We start from the raw sequence: 17183 nt of genomic DNA, 5'->3' as shown, positions 1-17183 counted from the left end.
AGGGAGGGGGGGAAGAGAGAGAGGGAGGGGGGAAGAGAGAGAGGGAGGGGGGAAGAGAGAGGGAGGGGGGGAAGAGAGAGGGAGGGGGGAAGAGAGAGGGAGGGGGGGAGAGAGAGGGGGGAGGAAGAGGGAGGGGGAAGAGAGAGGGGGGAAGAGAGAGGGGGGGAAGAGAGAGGGAGGGGGGAAGAGGGAGGGGGGAAGAGGGAGGGGGGATGAAGAGAGAGGGGGGGAAGAGAGGGGGGGAGAAGAGAGAGAGGGGGGGAGAAGAGAGAGAGAGGGGGGGAAGAGAGGGGGGGAGAAGAGAGAGAGAGGGGGGGAAGAGAGAGAGAGGGGGGGGAAGAGAGAGAGAGGGGGGGGAAGAGAGGGGGGGAAGAGAGGGGGGGGGAAGAGAGGGGGGGAAGAGGGGGGGGAAGAGAGAGCAGGGAGGGGGGGAAGGAGAGAGGGAGGGGGGAGAGAGAGAGGGAGGGGGGGAAGAGAGAGAGGGAGGGGGGGAGAGAGAGGCAGGGGGGGAAGAGAGAGAGGGGGGGAAGAAGAGGGAGGGGGGAAGAGAGAGAGGGAGGGGGAGAGAGAGAGGGAGGGGGGAAGAGAGAGAGGGAGGGGGGAGAGAGAGGAGGGAGGGGGGAAGAGAGAGAGGGAGGGGGGAAGAGAGAGAGGGGGGGGAGAGAGAGAGAGGGGGGGAAGAGAGAGAGAGGAGGGGGGAAGAGAGAGAGGGGGGGGAAGAGAGAGAGAGGGAGGGGGGAAGAGAGAGAGGGGGGAAGAGAGAGAGGGGGGAAGAGAGAGAGGGAGGGGGGGGAAGAGAGAGAGGGAGGGGGGAAGAGAGAGAGGGAGGGGGAAGAGAGAGAGGGAGGGGAAGAGAGAGAGGGAGGGGGAAGAGAGAGGGGGAGGAAGAGAGAGGGAGGGACGAAGAAAGAGGGAGGGGGGAAGAGAGAGGGAGGGGGGAAGAGGGAGGGGGGGAAGAGAGAGGGGGGAAGAGAGAGGGGGGGAAGAGAGAGGGGGGGAAGGGAGGGGGGGTGAAGAGAGAGGGGGAAGAGAGAGGGGGGAAGAGAGAGGGGGGGAAGAGAGGGGGGAAGAGAGAGGGAGGGGGGAAGAGAGAGGGGGAGAGAGAGAGGGGGGAAGAGAGAGAGGGAGGGGGGGAAGAGAGAGAGGGAGGGCGGGAAGAGAGAGAGGGAGGGAGGAAGAGAGAGGGAGGGAGGAAGAGAGAGGGAGGGAGGAAGAGAGAGGGAGGGAGGAAGAAAGAGGGAGGGGGGAAGAGAGAGGGAGGGGGGAAGAGGGAGGGGGGGAAGAGAGAGGGGGGGAAGAGAGAGGGGGGGAAGAGAGAGGGGGGGAAGGGAGTGGGGGTGAAGAGAGAGGGGGGGAGAGAGAGGGGGGGAGAGAGGGGGAGAGAGAGGGAGGGGGGAAGAGAGAGGGGGGAGAGAGAGGGAGGGGGGAAGAGAGAGAGGGAGGGGGGGAAGAGAGAGAGGGAGGGGGGGGAAGAGAGAGAGGGAGGGGGAAGAGAGAGAGGGAGGGGGGAAGAGAGAGAGGGAGGGGGGAAGAGAGAGAGGGAGGGGGGAAGAGAGAGAGGGAGGGGGGAAGAGAGAGAGAGGGAGGGGGGAAGAGAGAGAGGGAGGGGGGAAGAAAGAGAGGGAGAGGGGGAAGAGAGAGAGGGAGGGGGGAAGAGAGAGAGGGAGGGGGGAAGAGAGAGAGGGAGGGGGGAAGAGAGAGAGGGAGGGAGGAAGAGAGAGGGAGGAAGAGAGAGGGAGGGGGAAGAGAGAGGGAGGGGGGAAGAGGGAGGGGGGGAAGAGAGAGAGGGAGGGGGAAGAGAGAGAGGGAGAGGGGGAAGAGAGAGAGGGAGGGGGGGAAGAGAGAGAGGAGGGGGGAAGAGAGAGAGGGAGGGGGGAAAAGAGAGAGGGAGGGGGGAAGAGAGAGAGGGAGGGGGGAAGAGAGAGAGGGAGGGGGGAAGAGAGAGAGGGAGGGGGGAAGAGAGAGAGAGGGAGGGGGAAGAGAGAGAGGGAGGGGGGAAGAGAGAGAGGGAGGGAGAAGAGAGAGGGAGGGAGGAAGAGAGAGGAGGGGGGAAGAGAGAGGGAGGGGGGAAGAGGGAGGGAGGGGGGAAGAGGGAGGGGGGAAGAGAGGGGGGGAAGAGAGAGGGGGGGGAAGGGAGGGGGGGTGAAGAGAGGGGAGAGAGGGGGGGAAGAGGGGGGAGAGAGAGGAGGGGGGAAGAGTGGGGGGGGAGAGAGAGGGGGGGAGAGAGAGAGGGGGGGGAGAGAGAGGGGGGGGGAAGAGGGAGGGGGAAGAAGAGAGGGAGGGGGGAAGAGAGAGGGAGGGGGGAAGAGAGGGGGGGGAAGAAAGAGGGAGGGGGGAAGAGAGAGGGAGGGGGGAGAGAGGGAGGGGGGGAGAGAGAGGGGGAAGAGAGAGAGGGGGGGAAGAGAGAGAGGGAGGGGGGAAGAGAGAGAGGGAGGGGGGGAAGAGAGAGAGGGAGGGGGGGAAGAGAGAGGGAGGGGGGAAGAGAGAGAGGGAGGGGAAGAGAGAGAGGGGGGAAGAGAGAGGGAGGGGGGAAGAGAGAGGGGAGGGGGAGGGAGGGGGGAAGAGAGAGGGAGGGGGGAAGAGGAGGGAGGGGGAGAGAGGGGGGAAGAGAGAGAGGGAGGGGGGAAGAGAGGGGGGGAAGAGAGAGGGGGGAAGAGAGACGGAGGGGGGGGAGAGAGAGGGAGGGGGGAAGAGAGAGGGAGGGGGGGGGAAAGAGTGGAGGGGGGGGGAAGAGAGAGGGAGGGGGGAAGAGAGGAGGGGAAGAGAGAGGAGGGGGGAAGAGAGAGGGGGGGGGAAGAGAGAGGGAGGGGGGAAGAGAGAGGGAGGGGGGGAAGAGAGACGGAGGGGGGGGAAGAGAGACGGAGGGGGGGGAAGAGAGAGGGAGGGGGGGGGAAGAGAGAGGGAGGGGGGAAGAGAGAGGGAGGGGGGGAAGAGAGAGGGAGGGGGGGGAAGAGAGAGGGAGGGGGGGAAGAGAGAGGGAGGGGGGGGAAGAGAGAGGGAGGGGGGGAAGAGAGGGAGGGGGGGAAGGAGAGGAGGGGGGGAAGAGAGAGGAGGGGGGAGAGAGAGGGAGGGGGGGAAGAGAGAGGGAGGGGGGGGAAGAGAGACGGGAGGGGGGAAGAGAGAGGGAGGGGGGAAGAAAGAGGGAGGGGGGAAGAAGAGGGAGGGGGGAAGAGAGAGGGAGGGGGGGAAAGAAAGGAGGGGGGGAAGAGGGAGAGAGGGGGGAAGAAGAGGGAGGGGGGAGAGAGAGGGAGGGGGGGAAGAGAGAGGGAGGGGGGGAGAGAGAGGGAGGGGGGAAGAGAGAGGAGGGGGGGAAGAGAGAGGGAGGGGGGGAAGAGAGAGGGAGGGGGGAAGAGAGAGGGAGGGGGGGAAGAGGGAGGGGGAAGAGAGGGAGGGGGGAAGAGGGAGGGGGGAAGAGAGAGGAGGGAGGGGGGGAAGAGAGAGAGGGAGGGGGGAAGAGAGAGAGGGAGGGGGGGGAAGAGAGAGAGGGAGGGGGGGGGGAGAGAGAGGGAGGGGGGGAAGAGAGAGAGGGAGGGGGGAAGAGAGAGAGGGAGGGGGGAAGAGAGAGGGGAGGGGGGGAAGAGAGAGAGGGAGGGGGGAAGAGAGAGAGGGAGGGGGGAAGAGAGAGAGGGAGGGGGGAAGAGAGGAGGGAGGGGGGAAGAAGAGGGAGGGGGGAAGAGGGAGGGGGAAGAGGGAGGGGGAAGAGGGGGAAGAGGGAGGGGGGTGAGGGGGGGGAAGAGAGAGGGAGGGGGGAGGAGAGAGGGGGGAGGGGGGGAGGAGAGAGGGGGAGGGGGGGAGGAGAGAGGGGGAGGGGGGAGGAGAGAGGGGGGAGGGGGGGAGGAGAGAGGGGGGTGGGGGAGGAGTGAGGGGGAGGGGGGAGGAGAGAGGGAGAGGGGTGGGGGGGAGAGAGGGGGGAGGGGGGAGGGGGAGAGAGAGGGGGGGAGGGGGGAGAGAGGGGGGAGGGGGGAGGAGGAGAGGGGGAGGGGGGGAGGAGAGAGGGGGAGGGGGGAGGAGAGAGGGAGGGTGGGGGAGGAGAGAGGGAGGAGGGGGGGAGGAGAGAGGGAGGGGGGGGAGAGAGGGAGGGGGGGGGAGGAGAGAGGGAGGAGGGGGGGAGGAGAGAGGGAGGAGGGGGGGAGGTGAGAGGGGGAGAGAGAGGAGGAGGGGGGAGGAGAGAGGGAGGAGGGGGGAGGAGAGAGGGGGAGAGAGAGGGGGAGGGGGGAGGGGGAGAGAGAGGGGGGTGGGGGAGAGAGAGGGGGGAGGGGGGGAGGGGGGGAGGGGGAGAGAGAGGGGGGAGGGGGAGAGGTGGGGGGGGGGGGGAGGAGAGGGGGGAGAGAGAGGGGGGAGGGGTAGGGCGTAGAGAGAGGGGGGCAGGGGGAGGGGGGGAGAGAGAGGGGGGAGAGAGAGGGGGGAGGGGGAGGGGGGGAGAGAGAGGGGGGAGGGGGTGGGGGGGAGGAGAGGGGGGAGGGGGAGGGGGAGAGAGAGGGGGGAGGGGGAGGGGGGAGAGAGAGGGGGGAGGGGGGGGGGAGAGAGAGGGGGAGAGAGGGGGGGAGTGAGTGGGGTGGGGGAGGGGGGTGGGGGGGGGAGGGGGGTGGGGGAGGGGGAGGGGGGAGGGGGGGAGAGGGGGGGGGAGGGGAGAGGGGGGGGGGGGAGAGGGGGGGAGGGGAGAGGGGGGGAGGGGAGAGGGGGGGTGGGGAGAGGGGGGGGGAGGGGGAGAGGGGGGGGGAGGGGAGAGAGGGGGAGGTGGGGAGTGGGGGAGGGGGGAGTGAGGGAGAGAGGGGGAGGGGGGGAGAGGGGGAGGGGGGGAGAGAGGGGAGGGGAGAGAGAGGGGAGGGGGGAGAGAGGGAGAGACGGAGGAGGGAGGGGAGAGGGGGGAGAGAGGGGGGGAGAGGGAGGGGGAGGGGGGAGAGAGTGGGGAGAGAGAGGGGAGGGGGAGGGGAGGGTGGGAGAGGGGGGGGAGAGAGAGGGGGGAGGGGGAGGGGGAGAGAGGGGGGGGCAGGTGGGGGGAGAGGGGGGGGGCAGGGGGGGGAGAGAGAGGGGGGGAGGGGGAGGGGGAGAGAGGGGGGGCAGGTGGGGGGAGAGGGGGGGGGGCAGGGGGGGGAGAGAGAGGGGGGAGGGGTAGGGGAGGGGGGAGAGAGGGGGGGCAGGGGGAGGGGGGAGAGAGAGGGGGAGGGGGAGGGGGGGAGATAGAGGGGGCAGGGGGGGGAGAGAGAGGGGGGAGGGGGAGGGGGAGGGGGGAGATGGAGGTGGGCAGGGGGAGGGGGGGAGAGAGGGGGGGGAGGGGGAGGGGGAGAGAGAGAGGTGGGAGGGAGGGGGAGGGGGAGGGAGTGGGGGGAGGGGGAGAGAGAGGGGGGGAGGGGGAGGGGGAGAGGGGGAGGGGGAGGGGGAGAGGGGGGAGGGGGAGGGGGAGGGGGGAGGGGGAGGGGGGGAGAGAGAGAGGGGGGGGAGGGGGAGGAGAGAGAGAGGGGGAGGGGGAGGGGGGAGAGGGAGGGGGAGGGGGGAGGGGGGGAGAGAGAGAGGGGGGGAGAGAGAGAGGGGGGAGAGAGGGGGAGGGGGGAGAGAGAGGGGCGGAGAGAGAGGGGGAAGGGGGGAGAGGGGGGAAGGGGGGGAGGGGGGGGGAGGGGGAGAGGGGGGAAGGGGAGGGGGGGAGAGAGGGGGAGGGGGGGAGAGAGGGGGAGGGGGAGAGAGGGGGAGGGGGGGAGAGAGGAGGAGAGAGGGAGGGGAGAGAGGTGGGCAGGAGGGAGGTGGGAGAGGGAGGTGGGGGCGGAAGCGGGGGGTTCGGAGCAAGGGGACAGGGTCAGCGTTAGAGACAGAGCCGGGGCTGTGGGAAGGGGTGAAACGGTGGGGATGCAGTCTGTCTCGGACCTGCCTGATCCTCTCACTGTGCAGCGTCTGGCCAAGGAGGGTCAGCAGGAACTGAGGGAGCTGCAAACGCTGGCAGAAGGTGTGCAGGAGATCCCAGTCACAGCGAGTAGCCAGCAGGTTCCGGATGACCCTCAGAGCCGGTCGTAATCGGGTCGCACCTTCCAGCATTCCCTCCAGCACCTGGACAACAAGGCATCGGGAAGAGGGAAACACACAATTCAAACCAGACAGCTCGGCTCTCTCTCTCCACACAGTGACGGGGGTTTGAGGGTCAGACCGCACTCGGAGCCCCGTGTACACTCCCGGTCTGGGTCAGATCGCACTCGGAGCCCCGTGTACACTCCCGGTCTGGGTCAGAGTGCACTCGGAGCCCCGTGTACACTCCCGGTCTGGGTCAGATCGCACTCGGAGCCCCGTGTACACTCCCGGTCTGGGTCAGACCGCACTCGGAGCCCCGTGTACACTCCCGGTCTGGGTCAGACCGCACTCGGAGCCCCGTGTACACTCCCGGTCTGGGTCAGAGTGCACTCGGAGCCCCGTGTACACTCCCGGTCTGGGTCAGACCGCACTCGGAGCCCCGTGTACACTCCCGGTCTGGGTCAGATCGCACTCGGAGCCCCGTGTACACTCCCGGTCTGGGTCAGACCGCACTCGGAGCCCCGTGTACACTCCCGGTCTGGGTCAGACCGCACTCGGAGCCCCGTGTACACTCCCGGTCTGGGTCAGAGTGCACTCGGAGCCCCGTGTACACTCCCGGTCTGGGTCAGAGTGCACTCGGAGCCCCGTGTACACTCCCGGTCTGGGTCAGAGTGCACTCGGAGCCCCGTGTACACTCCCGGTCTGGGTCAGAGTGCACTCGGAGCCCCGTGTACACTCCCGGTCTGGGTCAGACCGCACTCGGAGCCCCGTGTACGCTCCCGGTCTGGGTCAGAGTGCACTCGGAGCCCCGTGTACACTCCCGGTCTGGGTCAGAGTGCACTCAGAGCCCCGTGTACACTCCCGGTCTGGGTCAGACCGCACTCGGAGCCCCGTGTACACTCCCGGTCTGGGTCAGAGTGCACTCGGAGCCCCGTGTACACTCCCGGTCTGGGTCAGAGTGCACTCGGAGCCCCGTGTACACTCCCGGTCTGGGTCAGACCGCACTCGGAGCCCCGTGTACACTCCCGGTCTGGGTCAGAGTGCACTCGGAGCCCCGTGTACACTCCCGGTCTGGGTCAGACCGCACTCGGAGCCCCGTGTACACTCCCGGTCTGGGTCAGACCGCACTCGGAGCCCCGTGTACACTCCCGGTCTGGGTCAGAGTGCACTCGGAGCCCCGTGTACACTCCCGGTCTGGGTCAGAGTGCACTCGGAGCCCCGTGTACACTCCCGGTCTGGGTCAGACCGCACTCGGAGCCCCGTGTACACTCCCGGTCTGGGTCAGACCGCACTCGGAGCCCCGTGTACACTCCCGGTCTGGGTCAGACCGCACTCGGAGCCCCGTGTACACTCCCGGTCTGGGTCAGAGTGCACTCGGAGCCCCGTGTACACTCCCGGTCTGGGTCAGACCGCACTCGGAGCCCCGTGTACACTCCCGGTCTGGGTCAGAGTGCACTCGGAGCCCCGTGTACACTCCCGGTCTGGGTCAGACCGCACTCGGAGCCCCGTGTACACTCCCGGTCTGGGTCAGACCGCACTCGGAGCCCCGTGTACACTCCCGGTCTGGGTCAGAGTGCACTCGGAGCCCCGTGTACACTCCCGGTCTGGGTCAGACCGCACTCGGAGCCCTGTGTACACTCCCGGTCTGGGTCAGACCGCACTCGGAGCCCCGTGTACACTCCCGGTCTGGGTCAGACCGCACTCGGAACCCCGTGTACACTCCCGGTCTGGGTCAGACCGCACTCGGAGCCCCGTGTACACTCCCGGTCTGGGTCAGAGTGCACTCGGAGCCCCGTGTACACTCCCGGTCTGGGTCAGAGTGCACTCGGAGCCCCGTGTACACTCCCGGTCTGGGTCAGAGTGCACTCGGAGCCCCGTGTACACTCCCGGTCTGGGTCAGAGTGCACTCGGGGCCCCGTGTACACTCCCGGTCTGGGTCAGACCGCACTCGGAGCCCCGTGTACACTCCCGGTCTGGGTCAGACCGCACTCGGAGCCCCGTGTACACTCCCGGTCTGGGTCAGAGTGCACTCGGAGCCCCGTGTACGCTCCCGGTCTGGGTCAGAGTGCACTCGGAGCCCCGTGTACACTCCCGGTCTGGGTCAGAGTGCACTCGGAGCCCCGGGTACACTCCCGGTCTGGGTCAGACCGCACTCGGAGCCCCGTGTACACTCCCGGTCTGGGTCAGAGTGCACTCGGAGCCCCGTGTACACTCCCGGTCTGGGTCAGAGTGCACTCGGAGCCCCGTGTATGCTCCCGGTCTGGGTCAGACCGCACTCGGAGCCCCGTGTACACTCCCGGTCTGGGTCAGGCCGCACTCGGAGCCCCGTGTACGCTCCCGGTCTGGGTCAGACCGCACTCGGAGCCCCGTGTACGCTCCCGGTCTGGGTCAGACCGCACTCGGAGCCCCGTGTACACTCCCGGTCTGGGTCAGACCGCACTCGCAGCCCCGTGTACACTCCCGGTCTGGGTCAGAGTGCACTCGGAGCCCCGTGTACACTCCCGGTCTGGGTCAGACCGCACTCGGAGCCCCGTGTACACTCCCGGTCTGGGTCAGAGCGCACTCGGAGCCCCGTGTACACTCCCGGTCTGGGTCAGAGTGCACTCGGAGCCCCGTGTACGCTCCCGGTCTGGGTCAGACCGCACTCGCAGCCCCGTGTACACTCCCGGTCTGGGTCAGAGTGCACTCGGAGCCCCGGGTACACTCCCGGTCTGGGTCAGACCGCACTCGGAGCCCCGTGTACACTCCCGGTCTGGGTCAGAGTGCACTCGGAGCCCCGTGTACACTCCCGGTCTGGGTCAGAGTGCACTCGGAGCCCCGGGTACACTCCCGGTCTGGGTCAGACCGCACTCGGAGCCCCGTGTACACTCCCGGTCTGGGTCAGAGTGCACTCGGAGCCCCGTGTACACTCCCGGTCTGGGTCAGAGTGCACTTGGAGCCCCGTGTACACTCCCGGTCTGGGTCAGAGTGCACTCAGAGCCCCGTGTACACTCCCGGTCTGGGTCAGACCGCACTCGGAGCCCCGTGTACACTCCCGGTCTGGGTCAGACCGCACTCGGAGCCCCGTGTACACTCCCGGTCTGGGTCAGACCGCACTCGGAGCCCCGTGTACACTCCCGGTCTGGGTCAGACCGCACTCGGAGCCCCGTGTACACTCCCGGTCTGGGTCAGGCCGCACTCGGAGCCCCGTGTACACTCCCGGTCTGGGTCAGACCGCACTCGGAGCCCCGTGTACACTCCCGGTCTGGGTCAGGCCGCACTCAGAGCCCCGTGTACTCTCCCGGTCTGGGTCAGACCGCACTCGGAGCCCCGTGTACACTCCCGGTCTGGGTCAGAGTGCACTCGGAGCCCCGTGTACACTCCCGGTCTGGGTCAGACCGCACTCGGAGCCCCGTGTACGCTCCCGGTCTGGGTCAGGCCGCACTCGGAGCCCCGTGTACGCTCCCGGTCTGGGTCAGACCGCACTCGGAGCCCCGTGTACGCTCCCGGTCTGGGTCAGACCGCACTCGGAGCCCCGTGTACGCTCCCGGTCTGGGTCAGACCGCACTCGGAGCCCCGTGTATGCTCCCGGTCTGGGTCAGACCGCACTCGGAGCCCCGTGTACACTCCCGGTCTGGGTCAGAGTGCACTCGGAGCCCCGTGTACACTCCCGGTCTGGGTCAGAGTGCACTCGGAGCCCCGTGTACACTCCCGGTCTGGGTCAGAGTGCACTCGGAGCCCCGTGTACACGCCCGGTCTGGGTCAGAGTGCACTCGGAGCCCCGTGTACACTCCCGGTCTGGGTCAGAGTGCACTCGGAGCCCCGTGTACACTCCCGGTCTGGGTCAGAGTGCACTCGGAGCCCCGTGTACACTCCCGGTCTGGGTCAGAGTGCACTCGGAGCCCCGTGTACACTCCCGGTCTGGGTCAGACCGCACTCGGAGCCCCGTGTACACTCCCGGTCTGGGTCAGACCGCACTCGGAGCCCCGGGTACACTCCCGGTCTGGGTCAGAGTGCACTCGGAGCCCCGTGTACACTCCCGGTCTGGGTCAGAGTGCACTCGGAGCCCCGTGTACACTCCCGGTCTGGGTCAGAGTGCACTCGGAGCCCCGTGTACACTCCCGGTCTGGGTCAGACCGCACTCGGAGCCCCGTGTACACTCCCGGTCTGGGTCAGACCGCACTCGGAGCCCCGTGTACACTCCCGGTCTGGGTCAGACCGCACTCGGAGCCCCGGGTACACTCCCGGTCTGGGTCAGAGTGCACTCGGAGCCCCGTGTACACTCCCGGTCTGGGTCAGAGTGCACTCGGAGCCCCGTGTACACTCCCGGTCTGGGTCAGAGTGCACTCGGAGCCCCGTGTACACTCCCGGTCTGGGTCAGAGTGCACTCGGAGCCCCGTGTACACTCCCGGTCTGGGTCAGACCGCACTCGGAGCCCCGTGTACACTCCCGGTCTGGGTCAGACCGCACTCGGAGCCCCGGGTACACTCCCGGTCTGGGTCAGAGTGCACTCGGAGCCCCGTGTACACTCCCGGTCTGGGTCAGAGTGCACTCGGAGCCCCGTGTACACTCCCGGTCTGGGTCAGAGTGCACTCGGAGCCCCGTGTACACTCCCGGTCTGGGTCAGACCGCACTCGGAGCCCCGTGTACACTCCCCGTCTGGGTCAGACCGCACTCGGAGCCCCGTGTACACTCCCGGTCTGGGTCAGAGTGCACTCGGAGCCCCGTGTACGCTCCCGGTCTGGGTCAGAGTGCACTCGGAGCCCCGTGTACACTCCCGGTCTGGGTCAGAGTGCACTCGGAGCCCCGTGTACACTCCCGGTCTGGGTCAGACCGCACTCGGAGCCCCGTGTACACTCCCGGTCTGGGTCAGACCGCACTCGGAGCCCCGTGTACACTCCCGGTCTGGGTCAGACCGCACTCGGAGCCCCGTGTACACTCCCGGTCTGGGTCAGGCCGCACTCGGAGCCCCGTGTACACTCCCGGTCTGGGTCAGACCGCACTCGGAGCCCCGTGTACACTCCCGGTCTGGGTCAGGCCGCACTCAGAGCCCCGTGTACTCTCCCGGTCTGGGTCAGACCGCACTCGGAGCCCCGTGTACACTCCCGGTCTGGGTCAGAGTGCACTCGGAGCCCCGTGTACACTCCCGGTCTGGGTCAGACCGCACTCGGAGCCCCGTGTACGCTCCCGGTCTGGGTCAGGCCGCACTCGGAGCCCCGTGTACGCTCCCGGTCTGGGTCAGACCGCACTCGGAGCCCCGTGTACGCTCCCGGTCTGGGTCAGACCGCACTCGGAGCCCCGTGTACGCTCCCGGTCTGGGTCAGACCGCACTCGGAGCCCCGTGTATGCTCCCGGTCTGGGTCAGACCGCACTCGGAGCCCCGTGTACACTCCCGGTCTGGGTCAGAGTGCACTCGGAGCCCCGTGTACACTCCCGGTCTGGGTCAGAGTGCACTCGGAGCCCCGTGTACACTCCCGGTCTGGGTCAGAGTGCACTCGGAGCCCCGTGTACACGCCCGGTCTGGGTCAGAGTGCACTCGGAGCCCCGTGTACACTCCCGGTCTGGGTCAGAGTGCACTCGGAGCCCCGTGTACACTCCCGGTCTGGGTCAGAGTGCACTCGGAGCCCCGTGTACACTCCCGGTCTGGGTCAGAGTGCACTCGGAGCCCCGTGTACACTCCCGGTCTGGGTCAGACCGCACTCGGAGCCCCGTGTACACTCCCGGTCTGGGTCAGACCGCACTCGGAGCCCCGGGTACACTCCCGGTCTGGGTCAGAGTGCACTCGGAGCCCCGTGTACACTCCCGGTCTGGGTCAGAGTGCACTCGGAGCCCCGTGTACACTCCCGGTCTGGGTCAGAGTGCACTCGGAGCCCCGTGTACACTCCCGGTCTGGGTCAGACCGCACTCGGAGCCCCGTGTACACTCCCCGTCTGGGTCAGACCGCACTCGGAGCCCCGTGTACACTCCCGGTCTGGGTCAGAGTGCACTCGGAGCCCCGTGTACGCTCCCGGTCTGGGTCAGACCGCACTCGGAGCCCCGTGTACGCTCCCAGTCTGGGTCAGACCGCACTCGGAGCCCCGTGTACGCTCCCGGTCTGGGTCAGACCACACTCGGAGCCCCGTGTACACTCCCGGTCTGGGTCAGAGTGCACTCGGAGCCCCGTGTACGCTCCCGGTCTGGGTCAGAGTGCACTCGGAGCCCCGTGTACACTCCCGGTCTGGGTCAGACCGCACTCGGAGCCCCGGGTACACTCCCGGTCTGGGTCAGACCGCACTCGGAGCCCCGTGTACACTCCCGGTCTGGGTCAGACCGCACTCGGAGCCCCGTGTACACTCCCGGTCTGGGTCAGACCGCACTCGGAGCCCCGTGTACACTCCCAGTCTGGGTCAGACCGCACTCGGAGCCCCGTGTACACTCCCGGTCTGGGTCAGACCGCACACGGAGTCCCGTGTACACTCCCGGTCTGGGTCAGAGTGCACTCGGAGCCCCGTGTACGCTCCCGGTCTGGGTCAGACCGCACTCGGAGCCCCGTGTACACTCCCGGTCTGGGTCAGACCGCACTCGGAGCCCCGTGTACACTCCCGGTCTGGGTCAGACCGCACGCGGAGCCCCGTGTACACTCCCAGTCTGGGTCAGACCGCACTCGGAGCCCCGTGTACACTCCCGGTCTGGGTCAGACCGCACTCGGAGCCCCGTGTACACTCCCGGTCTGGGTCAGAGTGCACTCGGAGCCCCGTGTACACTCCCGGTCTGGGTCAGAGTGCACTCGGAGCCCCGTGTACACTCCCGGTCTGGGTCAGAGTGCACTCGAAACCCCGTGTACACTCCCAGTCTGGGTCAGAGTGCACTCGGAGCCCCGTGTACACTCCCGGTCTGGGTCAGACCGCACTCGGAGCCCCGTGTACACTCCCGGTCTGGGTCAGACCGCACTCGGAGCCCCGTGTACACTCCCGGTCTGGGTCAGAGTGCACTCGGAGCCCCGTGTACACTCCCGGTCTGGGTCAGACCGCACTCGGAGCCCCGTGTACACTCCCAGTCTGGGTCAGACCGCACTCGGAGCCCCGTGTACACTCCCAGTCTGGGTCAGACCGCACTCGGAGCCCCGTGTTCACTCCCGGTCTGGGTCAGACCGCACTCGGAGCCCCGTGTACACTCCCGGTCTGGGTCAGACCGCACTCGGAGCCCCGTGTACACTCCCGGTCTGGGTCAGACCGCACCCGGAGCCCCGTGTACACTCCCGGTCTGGGTCAGACCGCACTCGGAGCCCCGTGTACACTCCCGGTCTGGGTCAGACCGCACTCGGAGCCCCGTGTACACTCCCGGTCTGGGTCAGAGCGCACTCGGAGCCCCGTGTACACTCCCGGTCTGGGTCAGACCGCACTCGGAGCCCCGTGTACACTCCCGGTCTGGGTCAGACCGCACTCGGAGCCCCGTGTACACTCCCGGTCTGGGTCAGACCGCACTCGGAGCCCCGTGTACACTCCCGGTCTGGGTCAGACTGCACTTGGAGCCCCGTGTACACTCCCAGTCTGGGTCAGACCGCACTCGGAGCCCCGTGTTCACTCCCGGTCTGGGTCAGACCGCACTTGGAGCCCTGTGTACATTTGAGAGTTTGTGTGAGATTGAATGTCAGTGAATGTGGATGTGAAGGAGAGTGAGTGTGTGAGAGGGAGAGAGACAGAGAGAATGTGTGTCGCAGAGAGAGGCAGACAGTGTGAGTGAGTGTGTGTGTGAGAGTGTATGTCACAGAGAGGGACAGAGGGTGTGTGTGACAGCACGTTTGTGTGTGAGGGAGAGAGAGAGAGACATTGTGCATATGAAGGATTATGTGAAAGAGTGAGTGAGTGAGAGACTTTGTGCATATGAGTGAATGACTGTAAGTGAAAGTGAGTTAAAGAGGGTGTATGAGTGAGTGAGTTTGGGATAGTGAGAGAGAGAGCGAGAGGGAGAGAGAGAGAAAGAGGGAGAGGACTGCAAGGTACCTGGGTGCTAGAATCCCCAAGCCTGGCCTGCACCCGCTGCTGGAAGCTCTGGTCCCTCAGGAGGGTCAGCGGAGTGCTGAGCTGAAGGGCTGAAGGGTCAGTCACCTCGATGAGCTGCTGCCACTCCTCATCACTGTCCATCTCCTGAAGGAAAAGCCCAGGAACAACTGTCACTTAACTCACACTGACTCACAGATTTACAAACCAAACAGCTAACAGAGAAATCACAGTGAGTGACCACCCATCCAGATCTCCCTTTCAATGAATCCCTTCATCAGGGCTTCCACTGACAGGGGATACAGTCCCTCTCTGTGAGAGAGCCCTTCCAACCTGCAGGATGATCCATCAGAGAGGGTACCCACCCTTCCTCAGGGCTTCCACTGACAGGGGATACACTCCCTCTCTGTGAGAGAGCCCTTCCAACCTGCAGGATGATCCATCAGAGAGGGTACCCACCCTTCCTCAGGGCTTCCACTGACAGGGGATACACTCCCTCTCTGTGAGAGAGCCCTTCCAACCTGCAGGATGATCCATCAGAGAGGGTACCCACCCTTCCTCAGGGCTTCCACTGACAGGGGATGCGCACAGAGAGAGACTGGCAGTGACCCCTCTGAAGGAAGGACACATCCTCCCAACTGCCCCATCTCCCTGCCCTGGGATTGGTGAATAGGGGGACCGTGTAGAGGGAGCTTTCCTCTGTATCTCACCCTGTGCTGCCCCTGTGGAGCGACAGTGTAGAAGGAGTTTTACTCTGTATCTAACCCCATGCTGTCCCTGTCCTGGGAGTGTTTGATGGGGGGACAGTGTAGAGGGAGCTTTACTCTGTATCTGACCCCGTGCTGTCCCTGTCCTGGGAGTGTTTGATGGGGGGGGTCACAGTGCAGAGGGTGCTTTCCTCTGTGGCTAACAGTGTCGAGGGAGCTTTACTTTGCGTGTTGAGGTGTTGAGAGTTGTTACCTCATTATCCAGATCCACGTTCTCCATATTGTGGCTCCTCCTCCTCCTCCTCCTCAGAAGTCTCGGTCCAACTTGCACCTCAGGGAATTCCTGCTCATAATCCTGAGTGATGTGGTGAAGCCTGGGAAATCCGTTGGGAATGAGGCATGTCGACAGGACAGTCAGTCAGTCAGTCGGTCATGCTGAGATTGGGGTCTGTCAAACTCTGTCTCTGCCTCACCCCCCACCCTCTCTCTCGGTCCTAGGTTCTCTCTGTTTGTCCCTCATCTCTCTCTCTCTCTCTCTCTCTCTCTCTCTCTCTCCATCTGGCACCATCTCTCTCTCTCTCTCTCGCTTACTTTCTCCTTGTACCTCATTCTCTCTGTCCCAGTTTCTCGCTATTTCTCTCTCGCTCTCTCTCTCTCTCTCTCTCTCAACTCCCCTTCCTCATCTCTCTATTTCTCCATACCCACCTTCACCCCCTCTCTTGTGCTCCCCCTCCCACTCACTCTCTTTCTCTGTCCAGCCTCCCCCCTCTCTCTCTCTCTTTCTCTGTCCACCCTCCTTCTCTCTCACTCTCTCTGTCCACCCTCCCTCTCTCTCACTCTCTTTCTCTGTCCAGCCTCCCCCCTCTCTCTCTCTTTCTCTGTCCACCCTCCTTCTCTCTCACTCTCTCTGTCCACCCTCCCTCTCTCTCACTCTCTTTCTCTGTCCAGACTCCCCCTCTCTCTCTTTCTCTGTCCACCCTCCCCTCTCTCACTCTCTTTCTCTTCCAGCCTCCCCTCTCTCTCCTTCATCCTCTCCCTCCCTGGCCAAGCTGAGTGAGTGGCCAATTGCTGTATAACGTGGGTCCCTATATGACGCTGTCCACTTCGACAGGACAAACAGGAAAGTGGATCATCATCTGCGTGGCTCGAAGCAGAGAGAGGAGAATGATGATGATACTGTGGCGTTTTGTCCTGGTCTTTTCTCAAAGATAGATTTTAAGACAGACGTGCCCTGCTCGCTAATAATAAACAGCTTGTGAGGCCTTGGGGTTTTGTTTGGTGTCAGGTCGGAACAATAGAAGCAGCCTGGCAGGGTGGTGCAAGCTCCCAACTAACCAGGATTTTTAGTTTTTCTGTCGCAGTCACTGTTGCGGGGTAGTGGCTTGAAAATGGGGAAGCTCTCTCTCTCTCTCTCTCTTGATTACAGCTAAGACCTGGGAGGGTGGGGGGGTTCTCTTCCTGCTCCGAGAGGTACATGTGAATTTGTTTTTCTGAATTTGCCTTTGTCAAGGGTGTGTTTATGGGATGTTACTGTTTAGCAGTTACACCATCTACTATTCTGTTACATTTTCCAATAGAGTTCGGTGATTCCAATTCCTTTTCCTTTCTTGTTGTTTTATTTTAACTGTAGCAGCTGAATGAAGTGCACTGTATGAAGAGAGAGTGTAGGCGATCTTCTTTTGAGGGCGTTTGTTTCTGGCCTGTAACAGAACTTGCAACAAGACCTGGGTTTCCCTCAGACACCAATCTCTGAGAGTGAGCCTCACAGGAGCAGCAGGCGGTGAGGACGGTAATGGGGACATTGGCCTTCACCGAGAGGGAGAGAGGATTCCAGAACAGGAGCGGGGATGTCTCGCTCCAATTGTTCGCACCCAGAGGATTGCACGTGTGGGGTTTCGGAGTCCTTATCCAAGGAAGGGCATTCTGATTACAGAGCCAAGGCTTCCCAGACTGATTCCAGGGAGATGGCAGGACTGATGTGTAAAAACAGACGGGAAGGGTTCGGGACTGTATTCGCTGGGGGTTTCGAAGAATGAGGTGGGGGGAAATCTCAAGGAAACCTGTAAAACTCTGACGGGGGGGGGGGGTGGGGGAGCAGGAAGGACGTCCCCAATGACAGGGAGGGGGAGTCCAGAACCAGTGTGTGTGCATGGAGACCGGGGAGGGGGGGGCGGTTAGGACCAACAGGAGGAGAAACGTCTTCACCCGGAGATTGGGGAGTTGTTGGAATTCTCTGCCACTCGGGGCTGGAATATTCAGTTGGATATAGAAAGAGGGGCTAAAGGGGGAGAGCGGGCAACAATGAACGACAGAGCAGGCTCAATGGGCTGAACGGCCTCCGCCTGCTCCTGTTTTGTACCATCAAGATGTACAGCACAGAAACAGACCCTTCGGTCCAACCCATCCGTGCTGACCCAATATCCTTCATTAATCTAGTCCCATCTGGCATGGCTTGGCCCATTTCCCACAAGACCCCTTCCTATTCCCGCTCCCCTGTCCAGATGCCTCTCTGTGTTCGATC

General features: G+C 65.0%; 1 protein-coding gene across 1 annotated transcript in view; it reads right to left on the bottom strand.

Moving 5' to 3' along the window:
• The window catches only part of LOC122546227 (serine/threonine-protein kinase 36), a 79184-nt gene that overhangs the window by 6118 nt on the left and 55883 nt on the right, over window positions 1-17183 (bottom strand). Inside the window, exons 9-11 of the mRNA XM_087984308.1 lie at window positions 14916-15036; window positions 13959-14102; window positions 5864-6039 (exon numbers count right to left, since the gene is read on the bottom strand). Coding sequence (XP_087840434.1) covers window positions 5864-6039; window positions 13959-14102; window positions 14916-15036 — 441 coding nt within the window. The remainder of the gene's footprint in view (window positions 1-5863; window positions 6040-13958; window positions 14103-14915; window positions 15037-17183) is intronic.

The sequence above is a fragment of the Chiloscyllium plagiosum genome, unplaced genomic scaffold, assembly GCF_037043375.1.
Source record: "Chiloscyllium plagiosum isolate Xiang-an unplaced genomic scaffold, Cpla_swu_hap1 HiC_scaffold_48, whole genome shotgun sequence".
Classification (NCBI taxonomy): domain Eukaryota; kingdom Metazoa; phylum Chordata; class Chondrichthyes; order Orectolobiformes; family Hemiscylliidae; genus Chiloscyllium; species Chiloscyllium plagiosum.
The sequence above is the reverse complement of the archived record's forward strand: the minus strand, read 5'-3'. Positions and strand labels throughout refer to the sequence as shown.